Source organism: Aedes aegypti, chromosome 2 (assembly GCF_002204515.2).
Source record: "Aedes aegypti strain LVP_AGWG chromosome 2, AaegL5.0 Primary Assembly, whole genome shotgun sequence".
In the NCBI taxonomy this organism is placed as follows: domain Eukaryota; kingdom Metazoa; phylum Arthropoda; class Insecta; order Diptera; family Culicidae; genus Aedes; species Aedes aegypti.
Window position 1 is genome coordinate 293,668,224 of NC_035108.1, and position 25,473 is coordinate 293,693,696.

General features: G+C 38.0%; 1 protein-coding gene across 1 annotated transcript in view; it reads left to right on the forward strand.

Moving 5' to 3' along the window:
* LOC5564510 (cytochrome b5-related protein) overlaps positions 1 to 25,473 on the forward strand; it is a 51,684-nt gene that overhangs the window by 4,535 nt on the left and 21,676 nt on the right. The window contains exons 2-3 of the mRNA XM_001648802.2: positions 11,753 to 12,013; positions 21,790 to 22,181. Coding sequence (XP_001648852.1) covers positions 11,792 to 12,013; positions 21,790 to 22,181 — 614 coding nt within the window. The 5' untranslated portion in view covers positions 11,753 to 11,791. The remainder of the gene's footprint in view (positions 1 to 11,752; positions 12,014 to 21,789; positions 22,182 to 25,473) is intronic.

Sequence of the window (25,473 nt, forward strand, 5' to 3'; positions counted from 1 at the left end):
TGAAAGTTTGGAATCTAAAATTACTCCGACATACTTTACTTGATCAGTCACATTAATCTCAGTGCCAAAAAGACGTAAAGGTCGAATTCCATCGCGGTTTCGTCTTTCCGTAAAAAGAACAATAGATGTTTTATTCGGGTTAACCGAAAGGCCATATTGGCGACACCAACTCTCGACTACCTGAAGAGCACTTTGCATCAGGTCGAATAAGGTGCTTATGCACATACCAACTATCAGAGCTAGATAGTCGTCGGCAAATCCATATGTTGGAAAACCGCTATTATTGAGTTGCCTCAATAGCGTATCTGCTACGAGATTCCACAAAAGTGGTGACAAGACTCCCCCTTGGGGGCATCCGCAAACACTCAATTTTCGAATCGTTGCTTGACGCAATGTCGAGAAGAGATGTCGGTTTTTGAGCATTTGATGAATCCAATTGGTAATCATTGTAGGTAGCCCATGGTTTCGTGCTGCTTCCAATATGGCATCGAAAGACACGTTATCAAAGGCACCCTCAATATCCAAGAAAACACCCAAGCAGGATTGCTTCTGAGCGAATGCTTTCTCGATATCGTATACAACTTTGTGTAAAAGAGTCACCGTGGACTTTCCAGATTGGTAAGCATGTTGATTCACATGAAGAGGCATGTTTGCCAAATAAACATCACGGATGTGATGATCGATAATGCGTTCCAGACATTTCAGAAGAAAAGAGGTCAGACTGATTGGTCTAAAACTCTTCGCTTCTTCATACGACGCACGGCCTCCTTTCGGGATAAACTTAACAGTAATATCACGCCAGGATCTGGGAATATACCCGGTAGCAAAACTGCTTACAAGTAGCTTTTTCAAAACATGTTTGATAAACTCAAACCCCTTTTGGAGCAGAACAGGATAAATCCCATCCGCTCCTGGAGATTTGAAAGGAGCAAAACTATTAAGTGCCCATTGAATCGATTCAGTAGTTACGATACTGCGAGCCGAGGCCAGAGACTCGTAACTACATGAAAAGACATTTGGTTCATCCGTAGATGCTATGTCCACACATCCGGGGAAGTGTGTATTGAATAGACATTCTAAAACTTCTTCATCGGAAGAAGTAAAGTCACCATTAGGTAAGCGAATTTCGTTCACTTGGAAATCCTTAGATTTTGAAAGGATTTTGTTCAGCCGACTGACTTCACTCAAACTGGAAACATTTGTACAAAGGTTTTTCCAGCCGGATCGTTCAGCAGAACGAAGAGCCTTCTTGTAAGCCTTGCGAGCCGACTTGAACGACTCTGATCCAGCTGAACGGCGTCTGTTCCAACTCCTTCTACATTGTTTCCTGAGTCTAGTCAGATCGGAATTCCACCATGGGGTCCCTCTTGTAGTCTTTACAGACCGCAGAGGACATGCTTCTTCAAAAGCTTCCATAATGTAGGATGTTGTAGTATCAACGGCATCATCCAGATCACTTGGATTTTCAATGGACGGAGAATATCCATGAAATTTGGTCGCAACCAATTCAATATAGAGTTCCCAGTTTGTTGACCGGGGATTCCTAAAACGCAAAGTCTGCGCAGTTACATTTGAATGTTCAAAGAAGATGTAGCGATGATCAGATAATGATTCCTCATCTGATACATGCCAATTCGTCAACTCGTGACTGATTCTATTCGAGCAGAGCGTTATATCTAACACTTCTTCTCTATTAGAAACCATGAAGGTTGGGCGATTGCCTATGTTAAGTAATCCAAGGTCTGTACTACTTAAGTATTCCATCAGACTGGAGCCTCTCAAATTGATATCTGAGCTGCCCCAGATGATGTGATGAGCATTGGCATCACTGCCTACAATCAGCGGAAGGCCTTTTGTTACGCAGTGTACGACAACTCGTTTGAAGTCATCCGTTGGGGATGGTTCATCATGTGGTAAATATACCGAACAATAGACGTATTTCCTGTTGAGGTCACCAACAGAAACATCGATTGTGACACCACATACATCTCTGGTCGTCAACTCAGAAATGAGTGTAGCAACGATTGCTTTATTTACGAGCACGCATGCGCGGGGCATGGAGCGCGAGTTTGCCATTTCAAGTTTGCTGAAAGTAGCAAAAACTGGGTCCACAAGGTTACCTAGATAGAAGTTTCCTCTACGAAAGTAGGGTTCTTGAACTAGCGCCACTTGGGCTGCACCATTTTGCATGAGTCTGCAAAGATTGATCGTTGCTGTTCTTTTATGCTGAAGATTGATCTGAGCTAACCTAACCGTAGCCACTACCCAAACTAGGCAGGATTAAGCTTTTTGCAATCTCAGCACGAAAAAGACCAGCAACGAAAAAACCAGATCGGTATCTATTTAAAGTCGCCAAAGGCGAAAGAGCACAGAATACACTGTGTAAAACGCATAATGCGAATCCATATAGGTGATAATTTAAATTAAATGTCAACATATTCATAATCCCACCCTTATTAAGCCTCAGGACAGAGACTGAAGAAGGGCAGCCGATTATCTCGGAGAAACACAAGGTCACCTGCACCATTGCTCCGGGTAGCACAGGAAGGACTCAATACTGTGGAGGGCGCCCTGATACCCCACAGGCTCCGTTAGCGGTTAGGTTTTATTTAGACCCCCCTAACCATTCATTCCTAGGCACGGTACGCATCACACCATAAATTAGGGGTCACCTGTGAGGTGGACTTTTACCACCGGAACAGGCAGTCCGTAGTGTTAATTCTTAGCCAGTTGGAACAACCGCTACCGACACTACGCGGCTATCTAGGCTGCTCGGGAAAAGGAGGTTAATATTGATGATTAACTCCTGACGTGCCCAAGCAGCCGATGAAACTCTCTCAGTCGTTCGAACTAATAACAAAAATGTCGGAAAATTTCCTAACCAAAGCAATTCTATCGTTTTCATGCCACGAATTTTTGGAATATTTGAAAAATCAAATACAGTGGGAATTCGCTTGTTGGGGCTCCACTGCATGAGATGACTCGTTAAGAATAGGATTAGGGGTTTAGAAGCAGTCTGTGGGATTAGAATAATTCCAGATGGTGACAAATAAATATCTATCAATATAAATAAAAATGGAATGGTGTTTGTATGTCACGAAATGGCCTACGAACGGGTCAACGGATTCAAATGATTCTTTCTCAGTTTTGTTCGTCAAGGGTTCCGACGTGTTTGTGTGTATAAAAATCCCAGGATATTCACCGGGAAAGTTGAAAAAACTAGCGCGAACGATACTGTCATTTTATATGGGACGTTCAGAAGCATTTTTCAAACAGCCTACTTGATGGCAAGACGAAGTTTGCCGGGACCACTAGCTCATAATAAATATTAATTCTTCTTCTTTCTGGCGTTACGTCCCCACTGGGACAGAGCCTGCTTCTCAGCTTAGTGTTTTTATGAGCACTTCCACAGTTATTAACTGAGAGCTTACTATGTCAATGACCATTTTTGCATGCGTATATCGTGTGGCAGGTACCCCAATAATAAATATTAATAATACTCGACGGTTGGAATAAGTCCCAACTAGCGTTGGGCAAATTTGACCAGAGCATCGATGTTACTGAATCGATTCAAATTCGATACGTCGGATCGATTCACCGATTTAATCGAATTACTCGAATCGACGTTTCTGAATCGATTCAATGTTAAACCTCATATGAAAAATAAAAAAAATATGCTCTACAAATAAGATTAAATGAGTTTGCATACGATTTTTAAAATTCCTTCAACCGAACAACGTTTGAAATTGAAAATTATGTATCAAACACTTCAAGGCAGATGCAAAACTTGGCTTATGGCTCATCAACTCATTGAAAAATCCTATCAATTTTATCCTTTCGATCATTTCATTTATTTAGTTAACATCTACACAGATAACACTGAATCAACAATTTCACGCCACAATACTCGGTTCGTGGCCGCATCTCTCCATCCTCGGTTCTGCCCCACGCTCGCCAAATCGATACGCACTTGATCCGCCTACCTAGCTCGCTGCGCTCCACGCCTTCTTGTACCAACCGGATCCGAAGCGAATACCATCTTTGCAGGGTTGCTGTCCGGCATTCTTGCAACATGCCCTGCCCATCGTATCCTTCCAGCTTTGGCCACCTTCTGGATACTGGGTTCGCCGTAGAGTTGGGCGAGCTGGTGGTTCATCCTTCGCCGCCACACACCGTTCTCCTGCACACCGCCGAAGATCGTCCTAAGCACCCGACGTTCGAAGACTCCAAGTGCTTGAAGGTCCTCCTCGAGCATCGTCCACGTTTCGTGCCCGCAGAGGCCTACCGGCCTTATGAGCGTTTTGTACATGGTACACTTGGTGCGGGCGTGAATCTTTTTTTAACCGCAGCTTCTTCTGGAGGCCATAGTAGGCCCGACTTCCACTGATGATGTGCCTCCGTATTTCACGGCTAACGTTATTGTCAGCCGTCAGCAAGGATCCAAGGTAGACGAACTCGTCGACCACCTCTAAAGTATCCCCGTCTATCGTAACACTGCTACCTAGGTGAGCCCTGTCGCGCTCGGCCCCACCAGCTAGCATGTACTTTGAATCGGCCGCATTCACCACCAGTCCAACTTTTGCTGCCTCGCGTTTCAGGCTGGTGTACAGGTCTGCCACCTTTTCAAATGTTCGGCCGACGATGTCCATATCATCCGCGAAGCAAACACATTGACTGGATCTCGTAAAAATCGTACCCCGGCTGTTAAGCCCGGCTCTCCGCATAACACCTTCTAGCGCAATATTGAACAACAGGCACGAAAGTCAATCACCTTGTCGTAGTCCCCGGTGGGATCCAAACGAACTGGAGTGCCTGAAACCTTCACACAATTTTGCACACCTTCCATCGTCGCTCTTATCAGTCTCGTGAGCTTCGCGGGAAAGTTGTTCTCGTCCATGATTTTCCATAGCTCTACGCGGTCGATACTGTCGTATGCCACCTTGAAATCGATGAAAAGGTGATGCGCTGGGACCTGGTATTCACGACATTTTTGGAGGATTTGCCGTACAGTAAAGATCTGGTCCGTTGTAGATCAACCGTCAACGAAGCCGGCTTGATAACTTCCCACGAACTCGTTTACTACAGGTGACAGCCGACGGAAGATGATCTGGGATAATACTTTGTAGACCGCATTTAGAATGGTGATCGCTCGAAAGTTCCCACAATTTAACTTGTCGCCTTTCTTGTAGATGGGGCATATTACCCCTTCCTTCCACTCCTCCGGTAGCTGTTCTGTTTCCCAGATTGTGCCTATCAGCCGGTGCAGACAAATGGCCAGCCTCTCCGGACCCATCTTTATGAGTTCAGCTCCGATACCATCCTTACCAGCAGCTTTATTGTTCTTGGGCTGATGAATGGCATCCTTAACCTCCCTCAAAGTGGGGGCTGGTTGGTTTCCATCTTCCGCAGTACTGACGAAGGCATTTCCTCCGTTGTCCCGTCCTTCATTGCCTGTGCTCTCAGCGCCATTTAGGTGCTCGTCGAAGTGCTTTCACCTTTCGATCACCTCACGCTCGTCCGTCAGAATGCTCCCATCCTTATCAATGCACATCTCGGCTCGCGGCACGAAGCCGTTTCGGGATGAGTTGAGCTTCTGATAGAAGTTACGTGTTTCTTGAGATCGGCACAGCTGTTCCATCTCCTCGCACTCCGTCTCCTCCAGGCGGCGTTTTTTCTCCCGAAAGAGGCGGGTCTGCTGTTACCGTTTCGTTTATAGCGTTCCACGTTCTGCCGGGTCCCTTGCGGCAGCATGGCCGCCCGCGCTGCATTCTTCTCCTCCAAAACGTCCTGGCACTCCTCGTCGAACCATTCGTTCCGTCGACTCCGTCCCACGTACCCGTCGTTGCTCTCGGCTGCATCGTTGATGGCTGCTTTTACTGTTCTCCAGCAGTCCTCAACGCTCCTTTGACGCTGCGACATCCGGTTGCTTGAGCCGCTCTAGGTCATACCGGGGCGGCCGTCGGTACCGTACGTTGTTAACGACGGAGAGTTTTGGGCGCAGTTTGACCACCGCAGATCACCAGATAATGGTCAGAGTCGATGTTAGCGCCACGATAGGTCCTGACGTCGATAATGTCGGAGAAGTGCCGACCATCAATCAGAACTTGGTCGATTTGCGATTCTGTCTGCTGTGGTGATCTCCAGGTGTATCGATATGGAAGGCTGTGCTGGAAGTAAGTGCTACGAATGGCCATGTTCTTGGAGGTGGCAAAATCAATTAGTCGTAGGCCGTTTTCGTTCGTCAGCCGGTGGGCGCTGAACTTTACAATCGTCGGTCTGAATCTAAGATAAGATCGGACACCTGGCTTCTTTAAGTTGTTCTTCTTTTCATCCATGAGCCCAGTTGTGAATTTTCCACCCTTGCGTGTTACGTTAAACAGTGTTGCCATTTTTATGGAAGACGGTACACTATTTCACAAAAAAAATTATTATTATTTATTTTTTAATTGTGGTGATTATGTGAAGTATAGTGTATCTCTTCTTCTTGGTATTACGTCCTCACTGGGACAGAGCCTGCTTCGCAGCTTAGTGGTCAATGAGCACTTCCACAGTTATTAACTGATGAGAGCTTTTATTGCCAAAGTGGCCATTTTCGGATTTGGATTAAGATTCCCTTTAAGTCCTTTAAAAATCACTCAAGGCAAGTACAAAACAAACTAATTGAAGCCCAATACGACCAATCTAACAATGTACAATCTGCATCCAGCTGTCAGCTTAAAAAACGGTATGTGCTTCTCATTTTTCACGCAAATCTTAATCCACTCGCACTTTCGGGTCCTTCGGAAACCGATAAAAATGGTGATCCGGATGAGATTTCCTGCTCCGTATACAGTTAAAGGCTTTGCACTTAATTTCAATCTGATTTCGTTTCACTTTTTTGTTAGGTTTACATCGGTCGGCTACGAACTTTTATGCACAACCGCAAAAAAATTACGGCCCAACATAGTAATCCGGCAACACGGGCAAAACCAAAACAAACGCATCCGATGGTAACTTTTCACACGCAGCCACACAGTCGCAGACATCAAATTCAACCAATCAGCGACTGGATCACAAACTGGATTCAATTTTATTCCCAGTTGTCCTATCTTTATCTTAGGTCTGAATTCCTCCTCCTGGCCAACCTGAGCGTTTAGATCTCCTATGATGATTTTGACGTCGTGGCTTGGGCAGCTGTCGTACTCGCGTTCGAGCTGCGCGTAAAAAGCGCATTTATCATCATCAGTGCTTCCGGAGTGAGGGCTGTGCACGTTTATTATGAAGTTGAAGAACCGGCCTTTGATCCTCATCTTGCACATTTTCTCATTGATCGGCCACCACCCGATCACGCGCCTCTGCATATCACCCATCACTATAAAAGCTGTTCCCAGCTCATGTGTATTGCCGCAGCTCTGGTAGATGGTATGGTTACCTTTAAACGTTCGCACCATTGATCCCTTCTAACACACTTCCTGCAACGCTACGATGCCGAATCCACGGTCCTTCAGCACGTCGGCGAGTATGCGTGTGCTCCCGATGCAGTTGAGAGATTTACAGTTCCACGTACCGAGCTACCAATCGCTAGTCCCTTTACGTCGCTGTGGTCTTTGCCGATTGTCCCGGTTCGTATTCTCTCATTTATTACTCGTTGCTTGATTTTTTTTACGGCTGGCTTGCAGGGCCTGACACCAACCACCTAGATTTCCGGAGGACCATTCCCCCTAAATGTTCGGAGTTTAGCAGTTTAGCTTAGAGTCCTTCTTTGGTACTCGGACGATGATCAGCCGCCCCTGACATGGGGAACAGACGCTGTTGTGAGCCGCTCCTAACATGGAGTACAGACGCTCAAGGTTTGCAGAAGCAAAAGCAAACCCCCCTTCCCTATCAGCATACGACCAAAGTTCCCACCGGGGAACTATGTTCTGCATCGACACATAAAATTCTAAAAAGTTGAAATTTCTGTATCTTCAATAGTTTTACGATCACTTTTGTGAGAAAGAAATATTATTTTATTGTTATTTTATTTTATTTGTAAAATGTGATTTTGAATTTTTTTTCTAGAATGCTTAAGAATCATGTGTGTTTATCTTAAAAATCTGTATTTATATTTTGATGTGTTTCAGCTTTCATTACAACTTAGAAGTCTTAATTCACTTCCATGCAAGAAGTAGTAATTATTTTTCTGAATAAAAAGGATTTTCACATGGATATTCAGTTATGGAGAGAAATTTGCCTCACACGTGACATCGATCAGTGGCGACATCGAGTTATGGAAGTATCGACTTGTGGAGAGTACGATATATGGAAATGTGAAGGGACAGAAACATCCATAGATTTCTAGAGCATATCAAGTTGTGAAGAGTCGACTTTAGTTTTATTTCGATGCCTTATTGTCAAATTTAACCTTGAAACAAAAAAGTTTGTTCAATAAAATATTTTTTTTAATTTTATATTTATTAGAGATATGTTCAGCCAAAAGCTGGTTCATCTCTGGTTCAATAAAATAAAACAAGTCTTTAAAGATTAAAATTAAAATTTCTAAATAAAATCAAAATCAATGAAAGATTGACCAACATAAATCTTATTACATGAAGTTTGTAGGAACTATAGGAACTGACAGAACACTCGAGTTTATTTTATCGTACAAAAAATAGCGCCTAATTCTAATATATTGACGTCTGTGCACTACCGACACCTAGTTTCCTTAAAGCGAATATCAGTATTTTAAGCATTGGGCGTTAGTGTTTGTCTGTGTTATATGATTGATGACTCCAAACTAAGTGACGATGAAGAACAGGTGCTCCACGCAACAATTTTATTTAAAAAAGTGCTCTGCGAGTGTGGAGCTATTTGATCCATAACTGTGGGGTCATGGTATATAGTTTCTTTGACTTCTGAGTGATTCCAAGCAACAGCACCAAAACTTGGTAAATTTTTTAATTCATTTTTTTATATTGAGCTGAAACTTTGCACAGTTTTCCAGTTCCATCTAAATCGTCATTTTCCGATATCAAATCTTCAAGTTGAGTCACGACTAACTTTTCAAAAGGGTGTATGTGAAAATGGTTCAAAAATATTCAAAAAGCTGCACTGCAAAAACGGTTCATTCGATTGTTAGACAACTAAAGAAACAAAGTTAGACAACTAAATAAAGATTCCAAAAAAAAATACACACAGTAAAAAAAATTGTTTTTTGCATTAAAAAACATAATTTTTGACACAAAAGCTCAAATATCTCAAAACCCTATCGGAATACCAACGGAATACCAATAATTTTTTGAGGGAAAACGGTCCATTATATTAGTTATCTACCATAAAAATTTGGTGATGGTAAGCCAATAAACAAAAAAGTTATGACAATTCAAATATTTCACAAATTTGACACTTAACGTTTTCCCTCAAAAAATTACGTTGGTATTCCGATAGGGTATGGAGATATTTGAGTTTTTGTGACAAAAATGATGTTTTTTAACGCAAAAAAAAAATTTTTTTTACTGTGTGTATTTTTTTTTGGAATCTTTATTTAGTTGTCTAACTTTGTTTCTTTAGTTGTCTAACAATCGAACGAACCGTTTTTGCTGTGCAGCTTTTTGAATATTTTTGAACCATTTTCACATACACCCTTTTGAAAAGTTAGTCGTGACTCAACTTGAAGATTTGATATCGGAAAATGACGATTTAGATGGAACTGAAAAACTGTGCAAAGTTTCAGATATTTTTGAAATGGTCGATCAGAATCGACTTGCATGCCTCCGTGGAATCCCTCTTCTATGGACATAGAGTATCATACCTACGGATGCGAAAATGGGAACTGGCAAAGAAAGCTGTGAAAGTGCTCATCACTGACACTATCCCGGTAGGAAAGTTATGCAAAGAAGAAGAATACTGAGATATCGTGCCGAAGAAAACGCCATGTCGAGTCCATACCTGCAGAACCGCACGTGGTACCCACAAAACACAATTGATGTTTCTGTTGCGTAAGAGGGAAAAGTGAGTGAGGAGAACGTGCATTCCATCATTGTGCTAAGTTTTTCTTGGCTCAATGTGAACGGATAGATCTCATTTTAGAAAGCAGCGAGAATGAATTGATCATCGTTTGGATTCTTATCGTGTAAACTAGGTTGTTCTACATGACGTTAATCTTGATTGTGGGAAATTGGGTATTAACAATGTTCAATTGTCGCTGATAATAATACTACCTGAGATTCATCTTTTTTATTCTGATCACAAAGTCAACCAACAGTATTCCAAAAGAATGTTCTGAAAAATTGTAATACAGTTAAACCTCTATGAGATATTGTTGATAAGACCAACGACACAGCAAAATATCGAGTTATGGAAATGATTCCAAAGTCAGTAGTTGATAAAAAAAGAAAAATCAGGCATGACTAAATTTGCTTGCTTAAGTCGAAATCAAGTAATGGCACATCGATTGATGGATATTTGACTGTAAAACAAAATAAACATTCCTGTCGAGAATGTAAAAACATCGAAAACCCGAACCATATCTATAAAAAACGCATTAAGTAGTTTAGGAATGATCTCGACTCAACTATTCTTGCGAGAGGCTGCCAAGAAAGATTTGTTTTTGCCATTACTTCTTACACGAGTAATTGATGTGTACGGATTAAAAATCACCGTCTGTTTGTGATTTGCTGTGTTTACTCATGCCTATCAGAATTAGATTTGATGTCCGATTAGCTGATTGCACCGTGCGCTTTTCATATGGCTCGAATTACTTCCATGAAGAAATCTTTGTTTAAGAAACACTTATCATGCCTATTTACGTGAATACGCTAAGCAATGACTAAACTAATTTAGAGCAAACATTCTGAAATGTTTAGAAAAGTTTAACGTTTAGTAATCTTCCATGGGGGGATTACTATCGAAGGGGAACCCGCTGTGTGTGCGAATGTATTCCATCCGAAGCGCACATGTGCATTAGCCTGGGACACGGTTATATGAAAAAAATTAGATTCTCGCTCCAAACCACTTTTTGGATTGCATTTGGGTCCTATAACAACTGTGCAAAATTTCAGCTCAATCGGAGAAACTATATTTTAGCGCCAGCCGTTCAAAGTTTGTATGGGATTAACTAATACTATGGGAAAACTTACTTTTGTAAAGAAAAATCGCCAGAAGACGCCCATTGACATCTATAAAAATTCTGAACATAGATCTTGATAGGTATTTCTACGATGAACAACATTGCCAAAGGCCGCAAAGCAATCAGAAGCTTGTGAAAAAAGTTATTAAGCATAGATTATTCGGAAATTTTGCCCGATTTTGTTATTATTGTTATTCTTTTACGTGTTAATCAACGTCGCCTTGCCAATAGGTTTTCATTGAATAACTTTTTTCACAAGTGTCGGATTGTTTCGCAGTCTTCGGCAATATTCTTCATCGTAAAAATACCTATCGAGGTCTGTATTCAGAATTTTTATAGAGATCAATGGGCGACCTCTGGCGATTTTTCTTTGCAAAATCCCATACAAAATTTGAACGGCTGGCGCTAAAATATAGTTTCTCCGATCGAACTGAAATTTTACACAGTTGTTATAGGACCCAAATGCAATCCAAAAAGTGGACTGAAGCGAGAATCTAAATTTTGTCCCACACTAATGTGCATCTCCAGAAGAACGTAGAACACACCTCAGAATCTGACCCGGTGTAAATTTCCGAAGGTGACCAATCTGCATACTGATTAATTGGTGCGCAGTCGTTGATCGCCTTGCATGCTAATAGGCTCCTATACTGATCACACTTTCTTCAGGTGTAGGTACTCGAAGGTGCTCTGGTGCGGACAGCAGTCATGTCGGAGAAGTCAAACGGAACACCTGCGCTCATTACAACGATCACCAACAAGTACCCGACGTTTCGGGATGAGCCCTTGAAAACGGTTTACCGTTGGTTGGAAGGTAAACGTCACGATGATGGTGCCGAAGGACTGTGGCGTATTCACGACACGTTGTACGACTTGACTGAATTCATCGATCGTCATCCCGGAGGCCCCGAATGGATCCGACTTACAAAGGTGAGTAATATCTGGAGAATCATTACGTAGGGTAAGGATGGGCAAGATGGATCACCTAAGGAAAGGATCTCCAAATGTTTTCATTTACAAATAAAAAAACATGAAGCCTTTCAAACACTAATACCATCAGTGTACCAGTATCCGCTCATGCCCCTATTTCCGCTCACTAGTGTAAAAATTGATTTTTCGTATCAAAAACCAATATTTTTCACACGGATATATTCTAGCAATACTAACAACATTTAAACGAAGTCGTCTGACATTATTTTCATTTGATAAAATAATTATTTATATTGAAAACACAAGACCTCGTGAGCGGTTATCGGACCACTAGGTATTTTTGTGTGTTCCAATAACCGCTCATGCAGAAAAAAATAAACAAAGTTTCAAAGAAATGTCGATTTTAGTATACAGCCTTCTTTATTGCAGTAGTAGCTATGGCTTGACCATAAAAAATATCAAGGTAAATAACGAAATTCGAAATAATGCATAGTTTAGTAAGTTCGTCACGAAATCTGTACCGTGAGCGGAAATAGGAACACTTAAATGCAGTAACAAATGAAATTAAATATTTGTTTATGAATTTTTCCAAATTCTTTTTATTTTGCCGCTGATTACCTATACTTGGAGCTACATTGTGACATGAAAATAGTTTTGCTCGACACAATAGTTAATTTATAATAAACATTTGGGCACATAACTTCCCTTAAATGAGCGGAATCTGGTGCACTGATGGTAGCCCAGTGCAATATTTTTTTTAATAATTGTTTTCACTTCTTCCAAATGAGTGTCCCAGAAACTTTAAAAAACGTTCTCTTGATGGAGAATCCGGTGTTACTTAATTTTCAATTGGACTATTGAGTTTTTTTAATTTCTTTATTAGTATCATTCCAAACATTACATTCATTTCTTATATCTAGGTGTTCTGTGTTATTAGACAACACTATCATCCTGATTTGGTAAAACAAATTTGAGATTTTATTAACATTTTGTAAATAACATATGACATTTCATTTGCCGTACCAGTTCAGATTTTTTACAGGTGAGTTGATTTCACCATCTTATAAGAGAAAAAAACACGTTTTCAATTTACTTAACCTAACTTAACCTAAATATCAGGACTGTTCATTTTATAAAGTGGACACCTTGTGCATGCTGTATCTTTCTTATTAATCAATGAAATTTCAATCGGTTGTTTGCACATCGTTCGACTAGTATTGTACAATGTTGTGATAATAAAAATTCTCCAAAATAATTAAATTTCACACGAATATGGAACAACGATTAGATCGGTCGATTTTTTGAGGTTATCAAAATCAATGATTGTAAGAAATCGGCTGGAAAATTCGATAATTTATATTTTCTATTTTCAAAAAAGGCTTGTTCTTCGAAAGCATCATCAATCAGAAGCCTGATGGAAAAAATCAAGTTATTTTTGGAGCAACAATTTTACAGATATAATAATATCAATTTTCCCGTATATTTTTAAAGAATTTTTTTTTTAAATTTGATGGGAATTGATATGAGTAGAATTTTTTGTGTAAAAGTACGTCCTGACGGAAGTCCTAATATAATATTAATATGAAAAATAACTTACGCCTTCATAGAGTTACTTAGTACATTACTTAGTACAGTTACTTACACATTCAAAGCACAACAGAAACACAATTGTTTTATTCTTAGAAGACCTATCAAAGTACATTGACAATCATCAAAATTGGCAACACTGCTGTAATAAAATCGATTTTATTTTCCACATATTATTTTCATAATATGTTATTCTGAGATTACCAATTGAAAAATTCGGAGAAAACTGTTTACAATTTGCTGTAGATCGATAAATATGCGTACATGATTTTAAAAGTATGAGACTTTTTAGTAAAACTACCATAAACAGTAAAATTTATACTTAAGACTGTAGTTTAATCTCACGATTTAGTTTTCGTTTATACTAATATAGTTTCTTTAGTAATCCAAATTAGTTTTTAACACGCTTTTTACTTTTCTCTTTTGCTGGGAGTGAAAGGATGGTGTATCAGCAAATTTGGCCATAAATAGGTAAATGACTTAAGTTACCTAATGTCATAGAATGGTGGAATATAATTGATATTTTTAAAGCTTTACCTTTAGTAGAATAGTAAAGGATACAAACATACAATTTGTTCATAAAAATAAGGATTTTTGTTTTGCGAAAAATAATGTTAAACTTTGACGGACAGCTTTTTTTAAGAGTTTTTGGAAAAACTATTTAGCTCTTCAACCAAAAGCATTTTCAAAGATTTTATGTTTTCATAGCATTTTAGAATAATAGGTCAACGATACACAGAAAACCGATTACGATTTTATCAATAAATAAAAAATATATAGCATAAACAAAGTGTCCACTTTATAAAATGAACAGTCCTTATAACACATCAATCGTGTCAATAGAAGATTGTAACGATTTTTGCCTAAAATTATTAATTATTTTATTTGACATTTGTTCCAAATATTCAACATTGGATATTCTATGTAACTCATTTGTACTATATTAGGGAGGAAGTTTGAGAATCATTTTCAAAATGTTTTTTTTTTTAATTCTCTGCAGAGCTTTCTTCCTTGTTACAACAGTTAGTCCATATTGGTACATCATGACTGGTCTGAAAATTTGTTTGAATATCAAAAGCTTGTTCTTGAGACAAAGTTTCGATTTTCTATTAATACGGGGATAGAGACATTTTACATATTTATTACATTTGACTTGAATGCCCTTAATGTGATTTTTGAAAGTTAAATTCATATCTAACATGAGCCCTAGATATTCAACTTCATCTGACCAATTTATTGGAATATCTCTCATCGTGACAACATGTCTACTTGAAGGTTTTAAATAAAGAGATTTTGGTTTGTGTGGGAATATTATTAGTTGAGCTTTAGAAGCATTAGGAGAAATCTTCCATTTGTGCAAGTATGAAGAAAAAATATCCAAACTTTTTTGCAATCGATTACAGATGATACGCAGACTTCTTCCTTTGGCAGAGAGGCCTGTGTCATTCGCAAACAAGGATTTCTGACACCCCTGAGGTAACTCAGGTAAGCCAGATGTGAAAGTATTGTATAATATTGGTCCCAAAATGCTGCCTTGAGGAACACCAGCTCTAACAGGAAGTCTTTCAGGCCTGGAGTTCTGATAATTAACCTGAAGTGTACGATTTGACAGATAACATTGAATTATTCTAACAATATATGTTGGAAAATTAAAGTTTTTTAATTTTACGATCAAACCTTCATGCCAAACATTGTCGAATGCTTTTTCTATGTCTAGAAGAGCAAGACCAGAAGAATAACTTTCAGATTTGTTGGAATGGATCGAATTTGTTACAAGTAAAAATTGATGAGTGGTCGAATGTCCACGGCAGAATCCGAACTGTTCTTGACAAAAATTAAATTTTCGTTGATGTGGGCCATTATTCTGTTCAAAATGACCTTTTCAAAATGTTTACTGATGGAGGAAAGCAAACTGATTGGACGATAGCTAGAAGCTTCTGCAGGATTTTTGTCTGGTTTTAAAATTGGTGCAACCTTAGCATTTTTCCATTTGGCAGGAAAATATGCTAATTGAAAACATTTGTTAAATATATCATCTAAGAATGATAAGCTACTTTCTGGAAGTTTCTTGATGAGGATGTAGAAAATTCCATCATCGCCAGGAGCTTTCATATTTTTGAATTTTTTAATAATAGTTCTCACTTCTTTCAAATCAGTCTCCCAGGAACTTTCGAAAACGTTCTCTTGGTTGAGAATGTTTTCGAAATCCCGAGTAACTTGATTTTCAATTGGACTAGTAAGTCCTAAATTAAAATTGTGCACGCTTTCAAACTGCATGGCAAGTTTTTGAGCTTTTCCGCATTTAGTTAGTAATAATTTGTTTTCCTCTTTCAATACCGGTATTTGCTTCTGAGGTTTTTTTTTTTTTTTAATTTTAGATAATTTCCAAAAGGGCTTAGAGCCAGGGTCCAATTGAGAAATTTTATTTTCAAATTTTTTGTTTCTTAATTGTGTAAAACGTTTCTTGATTTCTTTCTGCAAATCCTGCCATATAATTTTAATACCAGGATCGCGAGTGCGTTGAAATTGCCTTCTCCCCACGTTTTTAAGACGGATCAAGAGTTTAAGATCATCGTCTATAATCTCCGATTCAAATTTCACATTTTGGAACTGCAATGCTCCTGGCTTCAACAATGGAATTAGTTAAGGTTTCAAGAGCATTGTGATATTGACAAGTTTAGTTTGTAAAGAAATGTTAACATCAAGATTAGAGTCATTATATGTTTCATATATATTCCAGCCGGCTCGAAAATAATTGAAAAAGGAGCTAATAGGATTGAGAATCGCTTCATATGAAATGTAACAGGAACATGATCATAATCAAAATAAGCATGAGTAATAAGTTGACTACAAAGATGACTAGAGTCGGTTAAGACCAAATCAATTGTAGAAGGGTTTCTAGAAGAGGAAAAACATATAGAGCTATTAGGGTATTGAATTGAGAAATATCCTGAAGATCACTCATCAAATACAATTCTGCCGTTGTAATTACTTTGCGAATTATTCCATGAACGATGTTTGGCATTCAAGTTATCAATGACAATTTTTTTAGTTAATGGCGAGTCAATTTTTGCAAGTCAGTTTGGAGCAGTCAATAGATAAGGTTTTCAACTTATTTATTTTTTTTTGGTTCTCCAGATTTGTGCTCTATAAAATACAGGTATGTTCCGTTTTTATCACGTTCCGATTTTGTCACGTTCCGATTTCGTCAACAAATTATTCCGTTTTTATCAACACAAAAAATTTCTTTTATAATTTTTTAAAACGCTTGGAATATAAACTCAAAACTTATTAAAAGCTACTTTAATGTTTTTCAATAGCCTCAGGGTTGAATTTTCGATATAATGTTGATGTTGATCACCATGGTAGGGGTCAAATCATATACGATTCAATAAGGTTTTATTCCTTCTTATTCGCTAATCAATTAGAGTTTTCAAATTTAGCATGAGCTGATGGACAAGATTGATGCATCTCTCAACATTCGAGAGTTGCTCTCCTAGCACGTCCTAGCAACCAGGCTTGACAGAACTCCTCCACGATGCAAAAATGAGGAGATTTTGATGTTTTATTGAGGAGTAAAAATTTCACTCAACATTTTCAACACAGATCCTAAAACGATTCAAATGAGAGTGCAAAAAAGTACTCTTTGTGGAGACCAAAAGTTTAATAAAGAGCTAATACCAACTATCTTATGCTTATTTTATATTTTTTTTTTGTTTATAGAGACTTTACCCAGAAGGGGCATTCGTCTCTTCCCGAGGAGGAAAAAATAACTCGGCAATAACTTATGCATACCATATTTTGGTATCATACCTCAATTAGGTATTGTTCAGTTATCAATAGCTCATTTTGGTATTATAATGGTATTTGAAAAAAATGTTTAAAACAATTAAAAATACTTCATTTTGGTATTCGATAGCTATTGAGGACTGCTGGAGGTATTGAACTATTATTGAAAAATTTCACTTTTATATGAAAATCCATCAAGTATTATTTAGGTATTACAATACCTGATCGAATTATCAGCTTGGTATTTGTAGAATATGCAGAAGGTATTATTTGAGGTATTTTACCTCTTATGCAGGGCTCATTCATACCTCATTCAGGTTGTCAGTATTGGAAATTATCTGGTATGGAACACCTCAATTTGGTATTCAGTAGTTATTTTCTTCTGCTCGGGTTACCTTACGCTTATTCATAAACCTTAGCATAAGAGATTCTAATCAAAAAGTTCTATTTTGGTTATGCTTGTTCTGGAATTTGTACACTTTTGTGTTCTTGATAAACCTATTCAACATCGTTTTAGCAAACAAAATAGGGTAGGTGTACCAATTATGGATGCAATATGTCAACAGTAGTGATAAAAATCAAGTTGTAACCGCGTTTCTAAAACGCAAGCATGACTTATTAGTGTCAATTACTAGTTTAAAGCCTTGCGAATCTGTTGATTTAAACAATTTTAGTACTAAATTGACTTTAAGCTTCTAAAAATGGTTTTCGAAAAGCGTTGTCTTTGTACCAATTATGGCAATAGCGTTCCTAGCATTCGACATGAAAGTGTACCAATTATGGACTATCGAATATTTGCACGAAATGAACTCAAACGCCATGAAGAGCGAATGATAATGCAACGCTAATATGTAATGAAGATATCGCTCATAAAATTTTCCAAAAATTTTGGGTTAAATAGATGTTAAATCAATTTTTTGCAATGGGTTCATGGGAGAAAATTTATTTTCGAAAAAGAAGTCAAAATGTAGTGTAAATGCAAATTATGATACAAAACAGCATTAATGATCTCACATTACCTTTCCAGTGCCAATTTTTAACGAAAAAAGAGGGAAAATTCAAAAATCGAGTGTAGCTGAAAATCCCTCTCTACCATGAAATTAGCATCTTCCGCTCGCGAACGTTTTCGAACGTGTGATTGAAAAATCTTAGTAATTGAGTACAAAACATGAAGATAATGCCTTACCAAACCGTCCCGTCGTGGAAGTCACCCGTAAAATAGCTTTACTTCTTTTATTTCACTGATCAAAAAATGTAAACAAACCACCTCCAGAGTATTGCCATAATTGGGCTCTCATACACTCTTTGTACCAGTTATCGACATAGGGGAAATTACACGATTTCCAACTTTAAACAGTAGAATTGTTTGCATACCAGCTAAATTTATTTATTTGTTCTCACTAGGCAACATACATTCATCGGTTGAAACAGTTTATCAGGATGAAAACATACATTTCGTAACGGAAGTCCCTTAGCCAACTGCTAAGAAGATGACATATATGTGAGGCAAAATTTTCAAATGTTCATTTTTCGAAGTTTATTGCACGAATGTTCTTTTCAAGGTTTAGTTACCATCAAAAACAAATAGTTTAATCATTCCTGTGAATATAAGCCATTATAGTCGAGTGAAACAATAAGAAAAATCTCTTTTTGTTCCGACTATTGCCATAATTGGTACTATAGCCATAATTGGTACTTCTACCCTAGTAGAATTTAAATTTAGGTTAGTGCTAGCCAGGGGCCCAGATAGCCGTAGCGGTAAACGCGCAGCTATTCAGCATGACCAAGCTGAGGGTCGTGGGTTCGAATCCCACCTGACGAGGATCTTTTCGGGTTGGAAATTTTCTCGACTTCCCAGGGCATAGAGTATCTTCGTACCTGCCACACGATATACACATGCAAAAATGGTCATTGGCATAGTAAGCTCTCAGTTAAAAACTGTGGAAATGCTCATAAGAACACTAAGCTGAGAAGCAGGCTCTGTCCCAGTGGGGATGTAACGCCAGAAAGAAGAAGTTAGTGCTAGCCAATTCGTGATCCAACGCAGAACTAAACGGTAAAGGTGACGCTGTTCTAGAATGGCGATTAGTGCATCCCAGTCGAAGTTGGTAGTGATAGTGAAGAAAAATCACCCAATCATTCTACACAATATATTTTGACAATTAAAAGCACAGGAAACCATAAATATTCATTTAAGCTTGCAAAACTATCGCAACATACCCCCGCATTTAATCACCAATCGGATGCCGAATGTGTGCAAAATGTACCTTAGCAAAATAAAAAAAAAAACTCTCAGTTGATAACTTTGGAAGTGTTTATAAGAACAGTAAGCTGAGAAAAAGGCTCTTCCTCAGTTGGGATGTAATGTCTGTATGGCATTACATCCCAACTGAGGAAAAGCCTTTTCCTCAGATTACTGTTCTTATAAAAAGCAAAAAGATGAGCATGGACAGAAGAAAACTAAATTGTTTCGTGTCAAATCTTTCTTGAAAAAAAAGACAATTATCAGCTTGACCCACTTTCTTGTAGTTATTTTTATATGACGCATCTCATTATGTAAAGCACATTTATGTGATTATCGGTTTAATATTCCATATTAAATACAATGAATATCTAACCAACAAAACTTTAACTATTAAAGATTTATCGCATTAAATAATCATATTGATTGATTAGAGTCTGCAATCAACTTTATTTACGATATTATACGAATGAACAAACTTAATACCAATCACAACTCCGAAACATCAATACTGTGCATTTATATGATGAAATTGTGAATTATACTGGCAAAACTGCAATTTTGTTTAAAAATTTGTAAAATAATTTGCCTAAGAAAATTATTCCGTTTTGTCACGGTTCCGTTTTTATCAACTGAAAATTGCCGATCGTGTTGATAAAAACGGAACATACCTGTATGAAGTTTGGCTTCGATTCATCTTCACCTTATGATGGCCCCCGCAATTCGCGCATATACAAACTTTGTGGATCACCCTTTACAGGACAGACGTCCTTAGCGTGAGAATAATCCCCGCAAATCATACATTTAGTATCCATGCGGCAATGTTTTGTTCCATGATCCCACTTTTGGCACAGTTTTAAACCCTTTTTTTTTAAGAAAGTTGTGAATTCTGAGATTCACCCTTACTTTTGTTTGTTGTTGAGTTGCAACCATGTTTAGTGAATAAACGAAAGAATACGAGACCTTCGAAAGGTTTTTTTTTTCAAGACGCTGTGCAAGAAGGATTACCACCGCTAGCTTTCGCTAACGGGTCCAACGAAAAATCGAGGGCACGGGTCCAAACAAGGATCGTAAAGGCATCAATCGTAGAAAAAAATAGTACTGAAAAGTTTTGTTTTTGTAGCGCTGGAATGAACTATTTTAATAGCATGTAGCATTGAGTAGCATTTGTAGCATTTAGAAGTATTGTTTTATTGCTTTAGGTATTTTAAAAAACCTTCGAGAGCATAAAGAGGGTACAATGCGCACTGCAGAGCCTGCTACTCAGCATACCTAGTGTTCTTATGAGCACCTCTATAGTTATTAACTGAGAACTTTCTTTGCCAATTAAACATTTTTGCATGTGTAGGGTCGATGTACAAATAGCCGCATAGCTAAGAACAAATATTCGTATAAAATCGAAAAATAACGCTAGCGTCATTATTTTTACATCATCTGAAAGCTTTTTCTCTTGGTTTTGTGGGAAAAATATGAAAACTGCGAAAACTCATATGTTTGCATTTATTATCGCTTGTGCCACTATAGGAATACATGTGCCTATAGTAGCACTATTTCTAATTTCTGTTCCTATAGTAGTACTAGCATCACGGCCTTGGCAAAATACTAATCAAAACCGTATTTTTACAAAGCTTTTATATTTTTCTTTGAAAGTGTGGATCAAAAGCTTTCGTTTGATTTAAAAAAAGTACTTCATTCATTAATTATTTCGTATAATAAAAAATAGTTTCTCTCAGTAGTGCTACTATAGGAACAATAGGTTAACTATAGGTGCAAGGGAGCTCAAATTTTAAGCAAAACTAATTATTTCAATCATTTTATGAACAAAATCAAGCTGTGTATCAATGGTACTTAGATAAATAGCTCCTGACATTCATGCCAAAAAATATTTTGAAAAGATTCATAGCAAAACGGCCGTAATAAGCCACTAGTGCGACTATAGGGGACTGTCCACTAAGGGAACACTGACCCTATGTCATGTGACAGGCACGAAGATACTCTATGCCCTGGGAAGTCCCCTCCGAAAGGATCCTCGCCCGTGGGATACGAATCCATGATCTTCAGCTTGGTCTTGCTTGAAAGCTCTGCGTTTGCCGCTTAGGCTGTCTGAGCCCCATTTTGCCCCCTTAAACATTCAATTCAACTTCTTGTTTCCTTTTAGGGAACTGACATCACCGAGGCGTTCGAAACGCATCACATTACCACGAGGGCGGAAAGCCTCCTGCCGAAGTACAAAGTTCGAGAAGCCAAACAACCGCGGAATGTGCGGCTCACTTTCAAGGAAGATGGATTCTACCGGACGTTGAAGCGAAGAGTTCGCGATAAGTTGCAGGAGATCGATAAAGCCCCGATCCAAAAATCTAGACTTATCATCGATTCGTTGCTGGGAAGCGCGTTCGTGTTTGCATTTTTAGCCATAACATTCAAAAGCTATCTGTTGGCTGTGTTTAGTGGACTGTGTGTTAACTGGACCATGATTTGTGCGCACAACTATTTCCACCAGAAGGACAACTGGCGTATGAAGCTGTTCAATTTGGCGTTCTTCAGCTACAGGTGAGTAAAACGGGCACAGTTTAACCCAAAATAAGGTTTATAACTAAAATTATGCACTCCAAAACTATTCTATCACTTAGATAAAATATTAGTGAAGACAAACAAACTCTAGTTTGTTCAAACGGAATTTTTCTTCAAATTTTAAACATATAATATTTTAGTTCTTGAAATAAATTAAACAATATACATCAAATCGAAAATCCAGATCGTTTTTTTTTACTCAACATGTCAGTAAACATGACGAAATAAAATTTAAATTGCTGTTTGGAAATTACACAGTAAAATGTGCTCGGTAATTTTTGAACAGAATCTAGAATAAACATTATTTTCGTTAACTGACTTTCAACAATATATTTGACGAATCTCTTAAAAATTCACCACGCTTGCTGAGATTCCGTCTAAAGAGATGTTTGCTGAGCGCTCAGCGAGGTGTCAGTCTCGATCAAAAGCTTTGAAAATGCCGAGATTCAGTGAAGATTTTTTTTAAAGTTTGATATCTTGTATTACTCAAATAAGCTAATTTTACATGTTATTGATTGTTTGAGCTTACCAGGCTCGAAGCATCCCTTTAGCAGAAAGATCAGAAAATGTTCATCAATTTCCTAAAATCAACTCATTTGACATTTCTGATTTCAATCATGCTATATTGGATTGAGCTTACCAGACTCGAAGCATTCCTTAAGCAGCAAAATCAGAAAATGTTCATCAATTTCCTAAAATCAACTCATTTGACATTTCTAACGCACTACAAATAGCTCACTCTGAATTCAACCATGCTATTTTGGATTGAGCTTATCAGGCTCGAAGCATCCCTTTAGCAGCAAAATCAGAAAATGTCAACGATTTTGTTTCCATTGATTACGTATTTCATACACACTTTATCTTATCGTTATATCCCTATTTTGGATTAAGCTTACCAAACTCAATTCACATAATCTAAAACATAATAATTCTATTTCGGTCCGATGGCTTCTCCGACTCATCGACCAACCCACTCCAGAGTTGGATTTCGAAATATTTTTGACCCAACTAGATCCGATGGCTTTTCCGACCCATCGACCAACCCACTCCAGAGTTGGATTTCAAAATTCCTTTGACCCAACTAGGCCCGATGGCTTCTCCGACCCATCGACCAACCCACTCCAGAGTTGGATTTTGAAATTCCTTTGACCCAACTAGGTGCGATGGCTTCTCCAATCCACTCCAGAGTTGGATTTCGAAATTCCTTTGACCTAACTAGGTCCGATGGCTTCTCCAACCCGTCGACCAACCCACTCCAGAGTTGGATTTCGAAATTCCTTTGACCCAACTAGGTCCGATGGCTTCTCCGACCCATCGACCAACCCACTCCAGAGTTGGATTTCGAAATTCCTTTGACCCAACTAGGTCCGATGGCTTCTCCAACCCACTCCAGAGTTGGATTTTGAAATTCCTTTGACCCAACTAGGTCCGATGGCTTCTCCGACCCATCGACCAACTTATTCCAGAGATGGATTTCTACATTCCACTGACTCAATTGGATCCGATGGCCTCTCCACTTCATCGACCAACTCACTATAAAATTTAACCTTGTCTGAACCAACCAGGTCACGTTTCTATTGGAATAAAACATTCATAATTGTTAATAATTTTCCAACAACCATAGTCTACTTTATTACAAAGTTCCGCGAAAAAACAACCTGTTCTGACAACTTGACATATCATGAATAACTTCAAGCCGTAATTTACGTCAATTCACAATAAATATTAGGTAAACATTTCCGAATTTCCGAATTTTCGGTAAATCTATTGGGCAACTATCAATTCCGGTACAAATATCTACGCGTCTTACGTACTGTATACTCACAATATTTTCAATGGAAGAGTACAATGTACGGTTCCCGTTACGTCCAATCCATCAAATACTGCTGATCACCAATCTCATTCAAAAATTAGAGTATCACCCTGTCATCCCAATGGATACAGCAATGGATCATTAAAATAACCAAAACGGTCGCTATGGGAAGCATAGATAGCGCCACTGTAGCATTGTATGTTTGACAGAACAGCAATACTGTCACAATGCACATTGGACCGAATCGACAATTTAGCCGGAAAAAAGTGTTATCTCTGTTCTCGTCGAATTTAGACGTTCAATGTCTTCAGAGAAGTTTTTCGTAATTGAGTTTTGCATCTTTTAAGGAAAAAGTTAAATAGGGTGGCCCATATTTAAGCTAAAATTTTGACTCAAACTTTTTTGTTTGATTAAATTTGTGGCTGCGCTCTTCTGCAAACTTTAAGAAAATATTATTTTGAACAACTTTGTCGAAGACACTTTTGATCTAACTCTTCATTTGAGCTAAGTAAATTGATTTTAAAAGTATTAACATAGGATGGACCCAAAAAATCAGTTATTTTGATCTAACTTTTTTATTTTCAATTTTACGTGAATGGGGTCTTTAGAAGAGTTGTAGAGGAAGTAAAGATACACGTTTTTGCCGAACATCGCAAGTTTGTAATTCTTGTGATTTTGAAGTTATAAGCAAATTTATGTGAAAAACTATGAAATCTTAAGATGCCCATAACTCATGAAGTTGGTTCGATAAAATTTTTCTTTAAGTGGCATTCGAAAGGCCATACAATAGGCAACTTTTGCTGCAAAAACTGTGAGAACGTATTTTTTGTAAATTGAGAAAATTAACTTCAAAAATATACTTAAAAAACTCAAAATTCACTTGTAACTCACAAGATTTTAAAGTTAACGGCGTGCTGTTTTCAGCAAAGTTGTAGAATTTAACTAGATCTGTAACTTTTCCAATTTTAAGAGAAATGTGCATTCCAGACCACATTCACGTAAAATTGAAAATAAAAAAGTTAGATCAAAATAACTGATTTTTTGGGTCCACCCTATGTAAATACTTTCAAAATCAATTTACTTAGCTCAAATGAAGAGTTAGATCAAAAGTGTGTTCGACAAAGTTGTTCAAAATAATATTTTCTTAAAGTTTGCAGAAGAGCGCAGCCACAAATTTAATCAAACAAAAAAGTTTGAGTCAAAATTTTAGCTTAAATATGGGCCACCCTATTTAACTTTTTCCTTAAAAGATGCAAAACTCAATTACTAAAAACATCTCTGAAGACATCGAACGTCTAAATTCGACGAGAACAGAGATAACACTTTTTCCCGGCTAAATTGTCGATTCGGTCCAATGTGCAATGTTAAATCCCATATATAGTGGCGCCTGTTTTGAGCTCTTTCAAAAATTACCTTCAATGATCCATTATATTTTCCTCTATTCGAGTTCGACTCTAT